At 29.1% G+C, this 15,296-nt stretch overlaps 2 protein-coding genes across 2 annotated transcripts; one reads left to right on the top strand and one right to left on the bottom strand.

The window, feature by feature from the left end:
• Positions 1 to 2,019: 2,019 nt before the first annotated feature.
• Positions 2,020 to 3,814, top strand: LOC101263585 (transcription factor MYB35). Its single transcript, XM_004234820.5, has 3 exons — positions 2,020 to 2,257; positions 2,341 to 2,470; positions 2,570 to 3,814. The coding sequence occupies exons 1-3, from the start codon at positions 2,125 to 2,127 to the stop codon at positions 3,096 to 3,098; spliced, it is 792 nt and encodes a 263-aa protein (XP_004234868.1). The 5' UTR covers positions 2,020 to 2,124; the 3' UTR covers positions 3,099 to 3,814.
• Positions 3,815 to 8,804: 4,990 nt separating this feature from the next.
• LOC101263291 ((+)-neomenthol dehydrogenase) lies at positions 8,805 to 12,470 on the bottom strand. Its single transcript, XM_004234819.5, has 4 exons — positions 12,317 to 12,470; positions 11,976 to 12,234; positions 9,530 to 9,712; positions 8,805 to 9,436 (listed from the first exon to the last, which is right to left on the bottom strand). Exons 1-4 carry the CDS (start codon positions 12,367 to 12,369, stop codon positions 9,038 to 9,040), a joined length of 894 nt encoding a protein of 297 aa, XP_004234867.1. The 5' UTR covers positions 12,370 to 12,470; the 3' UTR covers positions 8,805 to 9,037.
• Positions 12,471 to 15,296: the final 2,826 nt, after the last annotated feature.

Raw genomic sequence — 15,296 nt, 5'->3', positions numbered from 1 at the left:
ATTTCACTATACAAAGAATATAAGTGAAATACTACAAGAGAGAGAACACAATGCCTTAGAAGATGAGAAGGCAAGTGAAAGGATGATTTGAAAATGAATTAAGAGCTACCTATTTATAGGAATAAATTCATCCTATTGATGTCATCCATGACATCGCTATGTGTCAAAATTGTCAAGGTTAAGATAGCAAACCATTATATGGTTTGCCTAACTTTCACCTACCAAGATACAATCTTTGACTTGTATTTCCTACTAATTATCTTCCTACCAAATATTCATATTAATTCATCTTCCATTTAGTTTGATTCCACAAGAACCAAAACCAACTCTTTCACAAAATTACGAAAGTGAACCTCGACCTCATCAGCTCTTGTCTGTGAGTGAAAGAAAAATATAGATAAAATGTGAGTGTATTTGCTGATTTTTTCTCTCTTTTTTCTGCTGATTTTCCTTGATTTTGTGCGTGTCTGTGTTGCCTTTTCTTTTTCTTCTTTTGTTTGTTTTTGGATTTTTCGTTTTCTCCTCCTCTTTGTACGTTTCTTTTTTCTTTTTTTTTTGGGTATTGGTTTCTGTATCTTTTTGTGCAAAATGGTGAGGGAGTGTGTATATATATGTATGGTGGGATGGGTTGTGTGTATTGGCAGTATAGGGGGAAGTAGGGTCTGCAGGTGGGCCGGGGTTGAGTGGGGTAGTGGGTAAGGAAAATGTGTAGTTTAGGTTATTAATATATTTTTTTAATTAAATACATATATAAATGATGATAAAATTATCAACTAATGTTTTTTATTTAACAAAAATATAATAAATGTCAAATAGCTAGTTTAAAAATATAATTAGGAAATACTAGCTTATTTATAAAAAATTAAATTAAAAAAAGACATATTTTTATCATCCTCAAATCTTTTAAAACAAACTTACTAAAATAAGATAAAAGTAAAAACAAAATATTTACTTTAAAATTTTAAAATATTTAATCTCTAAAAAATAATGTAAAATTTTAGTTCGATAAAAATTACGTGTCTAATCCAAAGGGAAAGCTACACTCCTTCCAGGTTGTCATGGGTTATTAATTCTATCTTTTCGTGTCCAACTTTTCGGGAAAAGTCATTAGAATATTACTTCATATTTTTTTTTAAGTTTCGAGATTGCATCCCCACTATTGATTACTTAAAGAGTTTTTTGGTATGACAACTTTTAGTCTTGGGGTTTTTTATGTCTGCAATTTTTTTATTATTGGTTGAGTTTATTGAGATTCAATTATGTAGGTGTTTCTAAATTGTATTTCTTGGTTTCATATCATGACATGGTTTAAGCAATGGTGTGTTGGGTTAAGTTTTGGGTTGGTAGTTAATTTCTCTCACCATGTGATTTAGTGTTGGTGTTATTCATGATTTTCTGGATTATAACAAAGATGATCAAAGGATATTGCTTCAACGTGATTCAAAAATTATGTTACCCTTATATATTTCTATTTTTAATTTGAGCATGGACAATTTCAAAATTTATACTTCATACTTTCAACCTTTATATTTTTAAACTAAACTAGTTATACTTCTTAAATTATACTCCAATTTGAAATATTGCATCAAAAGCTTTCATAACAAAGAAATTGAAACTCGATACGAATCCAAGTAGAGATTTTGTTTTAGAGCACAAGGAATAGCACACAAAAGATTCTGTGTAAAGACAAAAGATAGAATTTAAACATAGAACGCAGTGGATGCATGAGCCAGTAATCACCAAGGAATGGTCAGGACAAATAAATTTATTTATTCAATTTTGATTTGGCACAAAATTTAAAAAAGTAAAAAACTTTTGAATCTTGTTATTGTAAAATTAAATATATATGAATTGCACCAAAATATTATTAAATGTTGCGGTGTCAAGCATATAATGTGAAAAGTCGAAATTAATTTAAGGAGTTGGTAAAAAAAATGAATTGGAGACATTGAAAATAGTGGGGTAAGTAAGAGCATGAAGAGAGAGAGAGAGAGAAGCATGCATAAAAAGTTTAGTTGATGAGGAGATCATGCAATTGTTGCTAAAAGGGAGCCAAATTACATGCATTTGATGCCTATAATATATTGTGGCATGTCTAAAGTGCATTCATTGTGTTGATGTGAAATGGGACGTCCTCCTTGTTGTGACAAAGCAAATGTGAAAAGAGGGCCTTGGACTGCTGAGGAAGATGCAAAAATCCTTGCTTATGTAGCCACTCATGGAATTGGCAACTGGACATTGGTCCCTCAAAAAGCAGGTATATATAATAATGAACCATATATATATATATATATATATCTTAAAATTGCAATGCAATGATCTAACCTCATTCATATGCAGGTCTGAATAGGTGTGGAAAAAGCTGTAGGCTGAGATGGACCAATTATCTGCGTCCCGATCTTAAGCATGACAACTTCACACCTCAAGAAGAAGACTGCATCCTTGAGCTTCACAAAACCATAGGTAGCAGGTTAGTGTTTTTTTTTTCTAATTTTTACTACTACTTCAATTCAATATTACATTATATATATTGATTGATATGTGCCTATGTATGTATGTATGTGTTAAGGTGGTCTTTAATAGCGAAACAATTACCAGGGAGAACAGACAATGATGTCAAAAATTACTGGAATACAAAGCTGAAGAAAAAGCTAGTGAACATGGGAATTGATCCTGTAACACATAAACCATTTGCTCAGGTCTTTGCTGAGTATGGTAAAATTAGTGGTCTCCCTATTCAAAGTCCAACGAATCATATCCAATTCTTCAACAATAATATCAATATCTTCTCAAATGAAACTACTACTCCACATCATCCCTTGCAACAAAACTATTCCACTCAAATCTACACAAGGGAGACTCTACAAACACTTTGTTTTACTGAACAATCTCACCTTCCATCTTCTTCCTCAACGTCTTGGAATGACGACTTTATACTTGGAGACCCTTTAACACCCGGGACATTTTTGTCAAACCATCCTGTTGAACAACCCACTTGTTCCCCTGCAATGGATTCATTCGTGGACACTATCTTGGCTCGCGACAAGCAAATGCTAATGGATTTTCCACCACTTCTAGATGTCTACCTCGATTATTGATTCTTGATATACGTGGTGTGTTTGTGGTTTTGATTCTAGTTTGAATAATGCTGGTGCATGATGAATCCTTAGACTTTTTAGTTACCTTTTTGTCACAGACAAAACTTTGAATGTAACTGCAACATTCAGCTACTTGCAAATCTGAAAACTCTAATTAATTAGGCACAGAAAGCTAAGGTATGTGTAACGGATACAATCAACATCTGAATTATATATACTTGTAGAAACTTGGCATTATAATAACTCATGTATTGATTATGAAGATATCACAAATCCAACTGGACTCAGAAATTCATCCAATTGTCGACTGGTTGTTGAGCCATGAACTTTTTGTGTAGTTTATTCAGAAGCCACCTATAGTATGTTTGTTAAGTTTGAGACTCAGTTTTAAGAGTATATCCAGACAGCTCGGAGTCAACCAAGTCGAAGAAAACAAAAAAAAAAAAAACATGTTGAAGACGTAAGAGGCTTTTCATTGTAAGCATTCTTCTCAACTGCACTATTTCACTCTGTCACTGAAGGGAAATTCACCAGCATACCTACCTGGACCACTTTCTTGAAAATGGAGCTTTTAAATCCTTGAGTACTAGCTAATGGAATCCAAATGATCTCTAGCTAGATTGATCAAACCATTTACTTTAATGAACTACATCTTGTGCAATTATATTCAATATTTGACAAAACATTGCTCAAAAGCTAGTCCTTGTTTACCAACACTACATTCTCATCCTCTGTTTTTTAGACACACTAAACTTGATATATATTCATCATCTATTCAATTCTAAACTTGATATTCATCAATTCAACATAAGTAACACCATCAATGCAATTCTTTACACAGATTAAACTTGATATTCATCAATTGAACATAAGTAACACAATGAATTCAATTTTTTAGACGTGGACTAAACATGATATTCATCAATTAAACATAAGTTTACCATGAATTCAATTTTTTAGATACACTAAACTTGATATTCGTCAATTGAACACAAGTAACACCTTGAATTCAACTTGAGTAAAAAAAATACGCAAGAGTTGGTACAAAATCTCTTACACCATCTCCAACCAACTCTATTTTACACTCCATTCTCTTCTCTATATTTAGAGAGTAAAATAGAAACTCTAACCCCCTTTTACATCACTCTCTATTCGTTATACGGAAAATAGTCAAAAATAGCCTTGGACTATTCACAAACGTTTGAATATACTCTCATTTACCTATTAAGCTAAAAATACTCTCAGTTTACCTTTTTGGTCCATTTCTATCTTTAAAATGAATTAAAAAGATGGTCTGAAGGGTATTTTTAACCTAATAGGTGAATGATGAATATATTTAAACCTTTTTGAATAGTTCTAAGACTATTTTTGATCTTTTTTCATTCTTCGTATTTATAGAATTGAACAGAACTACTATGCACACTACTCTCTGTTTCACTTTTTAAATATTTTAATTTTTTAATATTATTTTCTATAACATACTATTCTGCATATAATATCATTATTTAAATATTGATATTTCTAATTCTTTTTAAATGTAATATTATATTATAAAAACTATATTGTTTAGCAAAATACTACTTTCATCTCGTAATAATAGCATTTTTTTCTAATTTTCGTCAATAATATAATATAATTTTATTATTAATTTTCACTAAAGAATACACAAAGTTATAAACATAAGACGGAATACATAACATGATAATTTAAATACATGAAAACAATACAATGCATAACATAATAATTTGAATACATGAAAACAATACAATACATAACATAATAATTTGGATACAAGATAAGATACAATACACAATAATTAATTTATCACAAAAATAATTTAGTAATCTGGTAGGTCATTTCCAAATTTAGCACTTTTCAACAAAAAAAAAGGTATGATCTAGAGAATTGTTGTGATTGTGGTTATAATTGGGGTTGTGATTGTCGTTTTTTTATCAATATTCGTTGTTTTTCTTGTTGAACGTAATCACCTGCTACAATAAAATAAGAATGAAATTAGGATATTCTGTAGTTATGTTATTTAGAAATTTAAAATAAAATATAATTTTATATTGAATAAAATATTATATCATATGAAAATTATATAAAGTAATTATTTCGAATAAAGAAAGAAAAGATATATTTTGAAATAAGAAAATAAGAATGAAATTGAAATAATAATATAAATATTGAGGAGAGATAAAAAAAAGATTGCTTTCTAAAGAGTAAAATAGAGAATTATATTAGAGTTGGTTGTCAGAAAAAATAGAGAACTCTATATTGAAATGTAAAATAGAGTTCAAGGTTGAAGATGCTCTTACTTAAAGTATTTTTTTAGCTAGCACCAACTCTAAGCTCTCGTGTGGTCATAGATTGCGAAATATTTTTGGTAACTATTAATTTAATGAAAATTTGGATGAAATTTCATCATGTTTTTGCTCATAGTATTTGGAAACATATTTCACTTTATTAAAAAATATAGTTTATACCCATAAGTTTTAAAACTATCATTACTTTCACAACAAATCTATTGAATCTTCGTTGCAACATAACAAGTAGTGTCTATGACACTGGTGCAATATGGTAGTTGGCACATCCGGCTTACCCCCAAGATGTAACTGGCGTCGCCGTCCTCTTTAAGGACTAAGACTAGCCTCTTAGTCTCATTTCATTACATTCATAGATTAAAATTTGCGGAAAAATTAAAACCTTTCATTACATTTACTTGGAGGTTTACATAGATTTCTACATACACGTAATATAGTCGGATCGAGTATAGATAGACCCTTCGTATAGAAAGGTTAAATAGCCTTCTACTCTTATTGCAAATACATATATATATATAAGATAGAAAGATAGTCTCAAAGATTGTCTAATCTCATACCATCTAAACGATCGTAGCAATTTGCGCATAGTCCTACATCAAATGTAAAGAAGCCACATATAGGCTTATACAAGTCGTACTCAAATGAAAGTGGAATAAACATAAAAATCTGAGAAAAATAAAGCAACTTCATAAGCAAGATATTGGCATCGCCCTCGAAAAGTGAGGACCTACCCACTTGGATGATAGAGAATATCCGAGTCTTCTTCAAGTCGTCTCAAATGAACCTTCAACGACCGGAACCTAAAATGTTTGGGAAAGGGAAAGAAAATGGGGTTAGTACTCCACATGTACTAAGTATGATACCATATGCACATATAAGAACAAAACATGCGATAAAGGGACATTTAGTTAAAACATGTCATTTTACCCTTTTAAAAGTCTCATGCATAATCAAACAAGTCATACCAATTAACCAAACATGCTTACTAACTCAAAGCAAGTAATGTGTATCCCAACATACTTGAACCCATGATTTACTACAAACCTATCATCAAGAAATAACATCACAAGAATGAATAAGAGTTAATCATATCATAATTAGCGAGACATCTATGAATCCTTATCAAGTCAACAAGTGCTATGACCAAGTAAAGCTCCATAACTTTACTCAATCAAGTAACCCCAACAAGAAACTATAACCAATGTCCAACTCCGCATAATATGACATTTAGATATATATTTCATCTTACTTTAACAATATAATCATTCACATACTCATAAGTGAACTAATCAACATATCGTATCAACAATATGCAAGTTCATCATATACATATCATATATCATCATAACATAAACATATATAAGAACATCCTCCTAAGACTCCCCTCAAGGCTAACTAGTGCAATGCTTAGGTAGAATCTCATACCCCTACTTAGACTAAGTTAGACCCCTTAGGTTATCCTAGTTAGAGTTCAATTCTTTAATTCATTTTACCTTTTGGGGACATCTTGCCCTAACCGATATAGACCAAATGAGCTAGTGTGAAATTCGATGTCATAAAACCCTACAACGAAAGAAGGCGGTTTATTTGCCAAGGTAGTACCAAAACATAAAACATGCAACTACGTGGATCCACTAGCTAGTATTCCTATGGGGGGAAACATAGTTCAAGAAGTAGGAGATATAGTTGGGACCCTCTTTATGCTCCATGCATTGTAGTCTCCAATCTCATGAGTACTTTAGTGCTCCTACCTTTCCTATGTGGGAAGGGACACTCCTCAATCTAGTTCACTCGATGCTAAACTAAAGTTCCTTTTTGAAATGTATTTAAGTTTTTAATTATCAATCATAGCTTAGTTTAGGTTATAAGGTCTACCCCTTGTATAATCATCATCATTAATAGCTCAATAAGAATAGTATGATTATAAGTCCTTTCATCACAATTTATATAAGTGAGGTTAACACATTAGCATTTCATAGCATAACAATGCGTATTGATAATCATCTCCATCCTTATATCACATACACCTTAATCAACCTCACAACATAATCAAGACATTTCATTTTAACATCACACCATCCAATCAATCCTAATACAAGGCATACTCTAATATAACATCATGACTTAACCACAATTAATCACAATTGGAAGTTAAGATAGAGATTCTAAGACTTACCAAGTCTTCCTCGTAGTTCATCATTTAGGCCTTACCATAAAACCTCAATTCAGTCCAATTTAAATGTACAACATCATAATTCAATATTCAACATGATAACAAGACTAGAATAAACACTATAAAGCAATTCAATACTAGATCATAGCTTAAAATAAAATGCCTAGGTCAATTCACCTTCTAACCTAGATCATCTTCTCAAGACTAGCATGAAAGACTACAACTTACTCCAATTTGTTAATGATAATTGTAACGACATCATCTAATAGCGATTTAACCCATAATCAAGACAATTGAATCAATCACAATCCAATTTACACCAAGATCAAACGTAGGGTTAAAGGTTAAGGATCATGCTCTTCAATTTAGGTCAAACCATCACCAATTACCATAATCAAGTTAAAATACATGTTAATCTATCCATTATACCCTAAAGAAAACATAAAAAACTCAGTTCATAACAACAAATTTGTAATTGAGTGAAACTCGCTTGAAAACCCAACTTTTGAAATCCATTTTGAAGGAACCCTTTGAGGAAAGAGTCTCAAAGGTGAATTAGATCACATACCTCAATGTTTTGATGAAGATTTGATGGTGAAATTGTCCCTTTAGATCCCCAAAACCTCCCCCTATCTTGTCTTCAATGGTGTCTTCAAATAGAGAGAAAGAAAAGAGAAAGAAGAGAGTTTATTTTGTGAGTTGTGTTTAGATTAATGAGGGTTGAGATCTTTATATAGGGGTTAAATTAGTTAATTAACCTTCCTTTAATCCCTAAATAACCCCTAAACACCTTGATTATTTTATTGAACTTAATTTAAAACGTGCAAGAACTTTTGACCCTCACAAAAGGAACCTCGATCGACGGTTCGTCTGTGTGTCGACAGGCACTGTGCCTCTCGTGCTGCACAACCGTCGTCTCGGTCAGAGACTGTGCATTTGAGGGCTTCCAACATTTTGGCTAAGTGTGGAACGACAATTGACATTAACGCCCCGTCGTTCAACACACGGACCGTCGTTGCGCTCTCGTGGTTGCAAACTGCCTAGGCACTGTTGACAACAACGTGCAAGGATTCTCCTCAGGGGCCCTTGGTTGGTCCTTGAGGAGCCGTATCCACAAGGGTTCTTCCTTTTTTGTATTTTATAAATTTCGAAAGATAATCTTTCTCATTCAACTAATCACACTAAAATGGGTCAACTAATTGCAAAGACTTCTTAAATAAATGCATTTTCGTATAACACAGAATGATCTAAGTGATCAAGTAAGAGAACGATACTTGTCCTTTCGATGGACTCAACTCTTGTTTCGAGTCTCACGAAATCAAATACATGTGATGCAAATACTTAAAGCGTAATAAAATATGGTATTGTCATGTGGAGAGGCAAAGAGAATAGTTAGATGGCAAAGAGAATGTCATGTTGAATACAATGATGAGATGATGGTGTTAAAGCTTGGAGTAAGTGTTTGGAGGATTAGAGCCTAGATAAAACATTCCTGTTGGAAGATGTTGTGGTGGTAGCAAAGCCAAATTTACTCCTATCTCAGCTGCATCTTGTGGAGTGTATTTGCCTTTACCACCAGTCATTGAAGTCTGTGTAAATCCAGGACAATAACAATTCACACTTATACCCTTTCCTTTATACTTTCTAGCCAACACTTTAGAGTATGCATTTAATGCAAGCTTTGATACTGCATAATCAGTCCATAATTCTGGCCAACCATTGCTTTTCCATGTCCCATTTTTAACATGTTGTAAAAATAACTTCACTAATCCATCAATCTGTTTTTCAGTTAAGTTTTCTTCATCCAATAGCATACTTTTTAGTTCTTCATTTCTCAGCTTCTACAATATATATATAGAAATATCAAGTTAAGATAATAATAATAATTATAATAATAATAATAATAATAATTATAAGGGAGATTAAAGTCTTACACTGAGAAGTCCAAGTCTGGAGCTAATATTAAGAATTCGAGTGACAGTGGAAGAAGAACGAAAGGTGGGGTAGAGTTGTTGAATAAGTCGTTTGGGACCATAAAAATTTGTGCATATTACTGTCTCTGCATGCTCCACTGAGTTCTCCTCGATATCCTTGAATGATACAGCTGCATTATTTACCTGACAACCAACCAACTCACATTTATTTACTAATTCATAATTAACGGACATTTTCATTTTTGAATTTGAATAAATAAATATTTAAATTTGTATAAAATAGAGCTAATAAACACATTTGTCATATAAGGCAGCTTATATGACAATTTCGTTTCATGCCTGATGTTTTATATATGTGTATTATATCTGTATTTACTTATTCAATTTTATTTAAGGTAAAATGTCACACTCAATGTTAAAGAACGTAATCCATCCGTTGAAGCAAATTATGAACCTATGTATATATATTATGACTTAGAAATCTCACTCAAACTTATAATTCTTCTCCTTTTATCTCAATTATCCATTAAAACTATCAACTTTTATCTGTTTTTATTTTTATATCATATGATGTTTTTCGACCTTTTATTTAATCTCCCCTATTTAGAAGAGGGAGTTGAAGGACTAACACAGCATCACTTGGTTGTACTAAAAGTTAAGAAAATTGTACTATTAACTTGAGCACATTTTATTTTTTTTAGTGCTTTACATAATAATAACAATAATAATAATAATAATAACAATAACAATAATAATCTCCCCTATTTAGAAGAAGGAGTTGAAGGACTAACACAGCATCACTGGGTTGTACTAAAAGTTAAGAAAATTGTACTATTAACTTGAGCCCATTTTACCTTTTGTAGTACTTTACATAATAACAATAACAATAACAATAACAATAACAATAACAATAACAATAACAATAACAATAACTCAGGTATTTATTCAAACAATTGAAAAAGAAAGAGAATAGCCCTTTTCCTCATATAATAAATACATGTTACATAGAATTTTCTTAAAAAAATAATCAAATAGAGGTATTGTCATAACAAATTCCTTATTGATTGTTTGTTTGTTATACTTCAAAATGAATTTTAAATTATTGTTTATATTGACAATTGGACCTCTAAAATATATATAATTAACGTTTGGAAATAAAAGAGAGTACTATATATTTCTAAATCGATAAAATGAAAGGACTATTCGGCTTATACAACTAACATGAACGAACTTAATTTATACGAAAAAAATCAAAATTAAAATAACGTTAAACTATGCAAATTAAATTACTTATACTTTTTATTACATTTTGTTATAAGAAAAATGTCTCCGTCATTATCTCAAAAGACTATAAATATTTTCAAGCATTAACAATTTAAATTTTTAGTAACGTGACAAATTAACCCCTCTATCTAAGTGTAACTAGGATTCCTTTCCCTAAAAAAAACTGGAGCTACAAAGTGACCCAAAATACCATAAATTCGCCACTAAAGGTTTTCATTCATTCTGAGCGGTGACTTAAAGGCTAAAATAACCACTTATTTTTAGTGGCTACTAAAAAGTGCCTCCAAAAATTATTTTTTCTAAGAAAAAAATATTTATAGATTTTCAGTTGCAATATAATTTTGTAAAATCAATATACATGTGCTATCAATATTAAAATATCCAAAATATTATTATGTATAGCACCAAAAATTTTCCTCAACTCAAATCTTTTACAATACAATGAATGGTTCTATATTTTATGCATTTACATGCCGCAAAATCTGCTTTCTCTGTTTGACATTATTTTACTAGCTACACAAAATTTGATCTTTAAATATTAAGTTCTAAAGATTTATTTAGATTAATTTTTTGGATCTTCAATCAATTCTTTTTTTAAAAAAAATACATATTCAAACACAATTTTTAAAAGTTCATTTCTTTCAAATTTTAATTTCCTAATCTATGACCAACCATGAGCCCTAACTTTCCAATTTTCTTTTTATCATATATAGACATGTATAGTACTCCATTTTTTTATTAACAAAGGAAAAATTAATGAGAACAATGATATTTATATTTTTAACTAATTAATTAATGATATAGAACTTTGTTAGGTAAGGGTTTTAACTCCAATCTAAAGTGAGATTCTTTCAAGAGATAAAAAGGTTTGAAATATATTAAAATTTAAATTGAAATTATTATAATATTAAACTTTGAAAATAATATTTTACCTCTCGCACTATTTAATAGTGTGTTTTAAAAATATATATGTGTTCATGAAAAAATATTGTATCATTATAATATGTTTAATATATACTATTAAATAGCGTAAAAATAAAAAATTCTCCATACCGTAAAAACAATTTCAACTAAAATTGAAATTATTCTTTTTAAATGTAAATCTAAACCAAATGTATTAAAAAAAAAAAAAGGATGATAGAGGAAGGAGAAGCTGACTGACCAATATATCTAATGCAGTGAAATTGTTGGTGAACCATGAAGTAAATAGTTGAATGGATGAAATATCAGAAACATCAAGGTGATGATAATAGAGATGCAACCCTAATTGCTTTAGTGATTCAAGTGCTTCCATTCCTCTTGCATTATCTCTAGCTGTTAATATTACTGTTAATCCCAACTCAGCCATTCTTTTCACTAACGCAAAACCAATGCCTTTGTTTCCACCTGTCACTATTGCCACTGTCTCTTTCGACCACCATCTACATTTTAAAAAATTGAACCACATCTTAATTAAAAACTGAAAATATATATATAATTAGAGTATTCTTACAATTAATTTACCTGGAGGTTTTCGGAAGGGAAGAAAACACTTGTGATTCATGTCTTGATGCCATTGAATTAGGAGGAGAGAGTAGCTAATTCTATATATACTATTCTCATTTATGTGTGTACATATACATATACATACATATGAAAAGATTCTGACGCAACGTGGAATGAGTAAATAAATACACGAGGATAATAAAGTAATACTTAAGCCTTAAAAGTCGCACTATAGCATGGTCCAAATTCCTAGTTGTTAAGACAATTAAACAGAGGTCAGAGCAACATTAAATGACCAAATATTTTTTTAAAAAAATTATAAAAATAAAGATATTTAATAAAAAATAATATAGTATAAAATATATTTTCTTATTATTCTTCGTAAAAAATAAAAAATAAAAAAAAATCAGCAAATAGCCTCTACACTGCATGTGCTTACACACTTGTCAATCTCATTTTTTACGCTTTTCAATTGTTTCCTTCTTCGTGTCCGTATTATCATCATCATCATCATATATATATATATATATTAGTAATATTTTTTGTTTAACATGTGTTGTTGTATGTGTCTTATATATTTTCTTATTAAAGGTATAAGCGCTAGCATGAATTTAATATCTCAATATTTTTTATCTTAATTTATATAATATAGAACGAATTTAAAAAGTTAATAAAATTTGATATGATTTCTAGATATTTATTTAAGTAATATAACTCTTAGTTGCCCAACATGTCCCTACAATCCGAAGGAACTTAAGTTAATGGCCTGAGAATTATTACCAAGTTATCTTGAAGTATTGTTGATGAAATAATTTTATTTTTTTTAATAAAAGTATGTGTATAATAAATAGTCCCATTATGTGTAAAATGAATACACACAAATATTAGTAACATTGAAGATTTTAAGCGGTATTGATATATGTTTGTATGACTGTAAAAATAAATTGGTATAGGCTTTCTAAAATACACACGCTATAATAAAAAATATTTTTTTATAATAATTAATTAATAAGATTAACTTAATTTTATAAAAAATATAATTTTAGTGATAGTAAAATTCTTTATAAATATCATTAAAGTCTACGATAACATTAAATTTAATAATAATTAACTAATATCGATTAAAATAATTTTAAATTTTTTAATAGGAGCTTCATAAAAATAATTAATTTAGATAATAATCAATAGAAAGTACATGCTAAATGTAACCTAAAAGTATACTCGTTGAGAATATTATTAGATGGAAGAAATTGTTAAGAAAGCTATTGTCCTCACAGTAGGCGCATTCCCACATGAGATGACGTCATAGTCTTTTAGGTGCACTTTAAGGTCCAATACAAAAATGTATGAGAATTAAATGATGAAGTAATCTGAAAAGTTTTATTACACGCCATGTCATATTTGTATGGAATATTGTTTAATTGACAAGTAGATATGAATGAGACTCGTTTGTCAAGCTAATAAAGAGACGTCTTTAAGTCTTCTTATCATTTTTATTTTATTTTATGTCCCTTGCTCAGATTGTGTTTATTTTTTATTTTTTAAATATGTTATTTTTAAGATTATTTTAATTATCGATCTATATGCTTTTCTTATTTTACGTACTAAATTTTTATTTTGAATTTTACGATTGTTATATAATTTTTTAGTTTATTATTTTAACATTATTTTCCTATTTTATGTTATTTATAATAAATATTTATTTGAAATTTATTTCTTAGTTTATAAAATCAAGATATAATAGGTTTTTTAATCTTAACAATTTTTTTAAAAAAAATGTTATAACTTTTTTTTTGTGAAATTGCGAAAATTCTTTTAAGGAATAAACTATTACAATTATTATTTTATATTTATGATTTCTTAAGAAATGTGTAAGAAAAGTTAATAAATAAAATATTAATTAAATTTCACCTACCTTGAATTTTAAGATAAAAATATCATATAAATTGACAAAAATAATATGTATTTTATGTTGGTGTTTATGAATGTATTTCGTTTTTTCAATTTCATGACAATAGCATCAAAATTTATATAATTGTTTGTCAAGATCATTGATGTTCTTTCCGATTTATTTACTTTTGAAAAATATTTGTGGATTAAAGTGCTTATACATTATGAAATTGTTGAGAGAAAAACAAAAGAATATATTAAATTTCTAGCTTCTATGTTTTTATATTAGTAATCTATTTTTTTTCTCTTACAAATTCTTAGGAAATCATAAATAGAATGATAGTTTTACTACTTTACACCATAAGTTTTTTTTTGGTAACTTTACAAATTTTATTTGTACTTTTAAAAATAATTCATTTCTATAATAAGATAGAAAATTGTAACTAATTATATCTTTGAAAATTAACAAATAATTTTATATAATTATTTTTAACAACATAAATAATTAATGTCGAAATGAAAAAATATTGTCAAAATGTTAAAAATAAAATGAGTCAGGCAAGATATTTGAATTTCATATTTTTTGTGAATAAAATTATTTAAGTATGAAAATTGGAACAATTGTTAGAAAAGAAACCAAAGAAAAAAAGTATAAAAGTAAAAAATAAATAAAAAAAAAAAGAGAGAGAAAAGACGTGAAAAGGAAGAGAGTGAAAGAAGAGTTTGATCAATTTTCTGAAATATATCCACTTAACAAAATATAAATGGAGCTCATACAACTTTTGTCCGCCACACCATACTTATGCCTCATGCATCATAAATTTTTTCAAAAAGTCACAGGGCAAAAGATAATCTAGAAATATGTTGCATAAAGTGGAAATAAAATATTTGATAATGGTCTTTTTATCCAAATGATATCTACATTCAACTTGAATAGCACCAAGTACAACCATCATTTGCATGAAAAACCACCTAATAACCAAACCATCCTCGAACATAACTGTAATTCTCCTCAGCAGACATGTCGACGATGTCCTGACTACTTATAACCGAAGTATCGCTCATATAATAAGAGAATATTTATTATAATGAAAATGTATAAAACAAA

The sequence above is a fragment of the Solanum lycopersicum genome, chromosome 3 (assembly GCF_036512215.1).
Source record: "Solanum lycopersicum chromosome 3, SLM_r2.1".
Classification (NCBI taxonomy): Eukaryota; Viridiplantae; Streptophyta; class Magnoliopsida; order Solanales; family Solanaceae; genus Solanum; species Solanum lycopersicum.
This window is presented reverse-complemented; position numbering and strand designations above follow the sequence as displayed.

Bases quoted from the DNA above. Each gene is read 5' to 3' on its own strand.
- LOC101263291 (XM_004234819.5), bottom strand. From the start codon at position 12,369: ATGGCATCAAGACATGAATCACAAGTGTTTTCTTCCCTTCCGAAAACC. The intron at 12,235-12,316 runs GTAAATTAATTG...TTTAAAATGTAG, and splicing joins TCCCTTCCGAAAACCTCCAG to ATGGTGGTCGAAAGAGACAG. The intron at 9,713-11,975 runs GTCAGTCAGCTT...GTTGGTTGTCAG, and splicing joins TCACTGCATTAGATATATTG to GTAAATAATGCAGCTGTATC.
- LOC101263585 (XM_004234820.5), top strand. From the start codon at position 2,125: ATGGGACGTCCTCCTTGTTGTGACAAAGCAAATGTGAAAAGAGGGCCT. The intron at 2,258-2,340 runs GTATATATAATA...ATTCATATGCAG, and splicing joins ATTGGTCCCTCAAAAAGCAG to GTCTGAATAGGTGTGGAAAA. The intron at 2,471-2,569 runs GTTAGTGTTTTT...GTATGTGTTAAG, and splicing joins CACAAAACCATAGGTAGCAG to GTGGTCTTTAATAGCGAAAC.